General features: G+C 42.0%; 1 protein-coding gene across 1 annotated transcript; it reads right to left on the bottom strand.

Moving 5' to 3' along the window:
- Positions 1-826: 826 nt before the first annotated feature.
- Positions 827-3,397, bottom strand: elfn1a (extracellular leucine-rich repeat and fibronectin type III domain containing 1a). Its single transcript, XM_062990386.1, has one exon. It carries the CDS (start codon positions 3,395-3,397, stop codon positions 1,025-1,027), a length of 2,373 nt encoding a protein of 790 aa, XP_062846456.1. The 3' UTR covers positions 827-1,024.
- Between the last annotated feature and the right edge of the window lie 1,513 nt (positions 3,398-4,910).

Below are 4,910 nucleotides of genomic sequence, written 5' to 3'. Positions count from 1 at the left end.
AACATTAAGCGTTTTAGACTCCCTCGGAAAAGCTGATTCTCACAATTTCTCAGCACCTCGAGCTATAACACAAGTTTAAAAGTGAAACAGACAGAAAATCCAGCTAAACACAGATGCATGTGGAGCCTTTGAGTGAATTTGATGATTATTCCACACAAATGCAGATTTGTGTCATATTCGCACTTTGATGACATTTTACCGCAAAGCTCTGAACAAAGCAGCAGTCAAACACACGCTGAGTTTAAGGGAAACGTTGAGTTTAAGGGTACAAATTTCTCAACAAAGGCTGTTGAGTTTTAAAGATTTTGAGTTTAGGGTACCACTGTAGATGTTTTATACATTTTGTTTTTGTGGTATTTAGCAAATTGTCCAGTATTGAATAATATAAATGCAATGTTGTGCATTCAGGTTGGTGAAATAAATCATAAAGACTAAACTGAACTGTAGTTTGAAGGAAAATACATCATTTTAGAGTCAGCATGCTGACAATGTTCGTCAGCATTCCAAACATTCAATAAGCTATAAGAGCTTAATTCAAAATACATGTTCTAACCCTGAATCACACACACACACACATACACATACATACACACACACACACACACCATATCCAAACTGCAAATATAAAAACACTATCTGTACATTAGTCTCTTTGTATTTATAACACAATATATAGGGGGACTGTTCAGTAATCAGTGAACAGTAAAGAGAATTTAGAAGACGTCATATTTCTTTTCTTTTTTTAAATAATTTTTCACCTTACACAGTAAAAAAAAAATCTATTATCACAGGTCTTGGCCATGCGAAACCAAATACGTTTAATCCACTTCAAGATATATATTTTGAAATTTTCCCTGTGTCCTTGGTCTCATGTGTTAACGTCCTTTAATTTGGGTAAATTCACAAACCTACAACTCTATTCCCAACCCCCCTTTAATCCAAGAAGGCTATCAATCATATTGTTACCTCAGTTGTGACCTTCATTTAGCTAAAAAAGCAAGGCCTTAGGAAATAATGAAGTAGATTAAGATTTATTTTGGGCTGACACACCTTTCCAGTAATCTAGAATGTCATGCAAGTCCTCATCCTTTGCAAACTGCACTTTTTTACGCAGGGCATGACCCGCTGCCATGTATTCCTCATCTTTGTGACGTTTACGGTGAAGTTTGAAACGCTCCCAGATGCTATGCGTTGGTTTGCAGTAATACTCAGGGCTGGAGGAATAGCTCAGGTTGTGGTACTGGGAAGAAAGCTGAGAGTAAGCCAAGTCTCTAGGCCTGGGCCGTGTCAGGGGCTCCAAGATGGACGTTTTGCGATTGTCCGGTCCTTCCAGCTCTTCAATTTGGGCATCGGGGTAAGAGTGACGATGCTCACTGTACTGACGGATCTTTTCAGCTTCTGCTCTTAATATTGCGGCAGCTGGGGTAATGGTCATGATAGTCTCTCCTTTAGGTGAAGTCTTCTCGATGTACTTAGACTCAGAACGGTAAGGTCTTGGACTCCGCATTGGACCACCTGTGGCCGTGCTGGGTCGCTTTGGAGAGGCATTAGAGGAGTGGTGTCTCTGTAAAGAGTGGTGATAGCTATCATTATAGCCAGGAGACAGAAAGCCTGACTTGCTCTGGGGCTGCTCCGAGATCAACACTAACTGGGGTTCCGCTGTTGAAACAGCTCCAGATTTAACTCCTTGAAAAGATGTTGACTCTGACTTCAAGGCATCGATGCAGTTGTTTATGATCTGATTCACTTTGTCTACCTCTTTCGCAATTGTTGAGATCTCAGCAACAGAGCCTTGGCTATTGCTTGGCATAGACATCTCACACTCTCTACGGTCTGGATGTTCCCCTGTTCTCACCTCCATGTAGTTGCCCTTTGCCATTTTTGGTGTGTCACTTATATCCTGAATCTTGTATTGATCCATCTCACTCCCAGAGGGTAAATATGGCATGCGAGCCATACTCTCTCCGGCCATCAGTTGCTTTTGAGAGGCCCTGGATATAGTTCCTCCCTCAAGTTCACCACCATATTTGAGCTCAATTATGTTCTTCTTCATACTGCTTGTCCTTTTGTGCTTTTCATCTTGGTGCCTTTTCTTTCGTAAGCAATAGTAGACCATTCCTAAAACAATTACCATGCTGAAAAGGCAACCTAGAATAGTCATTATGTAGTGAGTGGCGGTTGCATTATTAGCCTCTCTTACTCTTCCCATTCTGGGATTCGTTGATAATGTCAGACACGTATGGTTATAACGCAAAGAATTGCGTATGGAAGCCACACAGTATGTATATTCAGTACGAGGTAACAGGTTTTTAAGTTCAATTTCTTCTCTTTGTCGTTTCAGGTTCTGAATGTCTGTGAAAAAGCTGTTGTTATACAGAACAAGGATGTACATTTTGTCATAGGGATGAGGAATCTGAACAGTAATGACTGCATTTGTTTGTGAGACCTGCTTCAGACTTATAACCGGGCCAACATCCAAGTCTGGAAATGTAGGGCGAATACTGATCTCCTCTGGCTCACTCCCAGAGGGACAGTCCTCCAGCTCACAAGGGGTAACATCTGGAAGGAAAGTTGTGGTCTCAGGAGGCACAGGGATATACGGAGTCACATAGTCCTCCGTGCACACAGTGGACAGCATATGTAGTGCATTGCGTTGAGTTGGATTGTTTGGATTCTGGCTTAAAAGACTGTAACCAGAAACTCCCGCGGGTGAATCGCACACCATCCGTTCGTTTGTTCTGTTGGGGAAGACCGACAGCCACTTGACAAACCCTAGCAACTCACAAGAGCAGTTGAAGGGGTTGGTGTAGAGCTCACAGGTGGTCAGCTTGGTCAGGGTGGTAAAGGTGGACCCATCTAGCACCTGAATGCGATTCATAGAAAGGTCTATGTTTTCTAAGTTTGGGCACTCCCAAAAGGCATTGGGTGTCACAGTCTCAATTAGGTTGGCTTGGAGGTAGAGGTACTGCAGCTTTCCCAACCCCCTGAGAATCCCTTCTGTTAGGTTGCGCAGCTTATTGAAACCCAGCTGGAGTACCTGTAAGTTGAACTGGGCTGAAAATGCCCCATCCTCTATATAGCTAATCTCATTCTTTGTCAGGTTCAGGTATGTAAGGTTGGCAAAGCGACTAAGGGCAGAGTAGTGGATACTTTTGATCTTATTTTCATTCAAACGAAGGTCCACAATGGTACTGTTGATATGTTGGGGGATGGCTTCATAAGGTGGCTGGTTTTGGCTGCAAATAGCCAGCCACACAAAGCCCTTTTCCCCTTCAATAAGCCAGCAGTCTCCTTTCACTCCCCCTATCTGAGTCAGATAGATTATGGCCACAGACCAGAAAAAGGCACTCATCAACATGCCTCCACTACAAGCCATGGATGCCTTCCTGGAAGCCATGAGCAAAGCTAGTGGGTATCAGCTAAAGATGTAGAATAGATTATAACCAGGCTGGACTGAGCCTCACAGTATTCTGGCAGGATGGTCTGTTGTTTGCCTAATGCAGACAAGGTGCAGTAGATTCCCAGTGTCCATACATGAAATGGATTTCTGAAGGTTTTACCCTAATCTTGAGTATTTATACAGGAGCAATGCCACCTTAGTTTGTGCTTATTTTCTTTTGGGAAAACATTGTTGATGGCTTTCATCCTCTTGTATTTTCCGCTTTTCCATCGCTTTAGTCTCATTCATGGACACAAAGGTACACCCTGTGGAAGACACAGAACGTGCTGGTTAGTAATCACACAAATGGTGGGTTATATCTATAAAAAAAAAACTGACCATATCATTTTAAATAAAATATGTTTATTTTTATATATACACAGTATGGAATATGCTAATAAAATAAAAATGCAGTGTTCCTTACATTTACTTTGACTTTTATTTGATTGCAGACAGTTTGAACCCAAAATATTTCATGGTTTATCTGCTCAACTTCATTCCATTTGTTAATATACCTCTACTCATGCGTTTTAGGCCTGCAACACATTGGGACGGGGCAATTTAGGGCTAGTAATGAGGTGGAAAAACTAAATAATGATGTGATTCCAAACAGCTGATGTCAACAGGTGATTGTAATCATGGTTTGGTACAAAAGCAGCATCCAGGAAAGACTGAGTCTTTGATGAGCAAAGATGATCAGAGGATCTCCAGTTTGTCAACAAATGCGTGAGAAAATTATTGAAATGTTTAAAAACAATGAACCTCAAAGACAGATTGGAAGGGATTTGAATATTTCTCCCTCTACAGTGCATAATATTATTAAACGATTCAAAGAATTGGGAGGAATTTCAGTGCGTAAAGGCCAAGGGTGCAAGCTTAAGCTAAACGCCCGTGATCTTCGATCCCTCAGACAGCACTGCATCAAGAACCGCCACTCAACAATAGCTGATGTAACCACATGGGCAAGGGATTACATTGGCAAACCTTTGTCAAACACTACAATACAGAGTTACATGCACAAAAGACACTTAACCCTTTACTGTGCAAAAAAGAAGCCTCATGTTAACCATGTCCAGAAGTGGCGTCGACGTCTCTGGGCTTGGAGGCATCTAGCATGGACCATCACACAGTGGAAATGTGTATTGTGGTCAGATGAATCAGCATTCCAGATCTTTTTTGGAAAAAATGGACGCCGTGTGCTCCGGACCAAAGACGAAAAGGACCATCCAGACTGTTATCAGCAACAAGTCCAGAAGCCAGGGTCTGTCATGGTATGGGGTTGTGTCAGTGCCCTTGGCAAAGGTCATTTACACTTCTGTGATGGCAGCATTAATGCAGAAAAGTACATTGAGATCTTAAAGCAACAGATGCTGCCTTCAAGACGTCATCTTTTCCAGGGACGTCCATGCATTTTTCAACAAGACAATGCAAAACCACATGCTGCACACATTACAAAGTGGTAAATGCTTTA

The sequence above is a fragment of the Trichomycterus rosablanca genome, chromosome 2, assembly GCF_030014385.1.
Source record: "Trichomycterus rosablanca isolate fTriRos1 chromosome 2, fTriRos1.hap1, whole genome shotgun sequence".
In the NCBI taxonomy this organism is placed as follows: Eukaryota; Metazoa; Chordata; class Actinopteri; order Siluriformes; family Trichomycteridae; genus Trichomycterus; species Trichomycterus rosablanca.
This window is presented reverse-complemented; position numbering and strand designations above follow the sequence as displayed.

Coding starts and splice junctions, on each gene's coding strand:
- elfn1a (XM_062990386.1), bottom strand. CDS start 3,397: ATGGCTTCCAGGAAGGCATCCATGGCTTGTAGTGGAGGCATGTTGATG.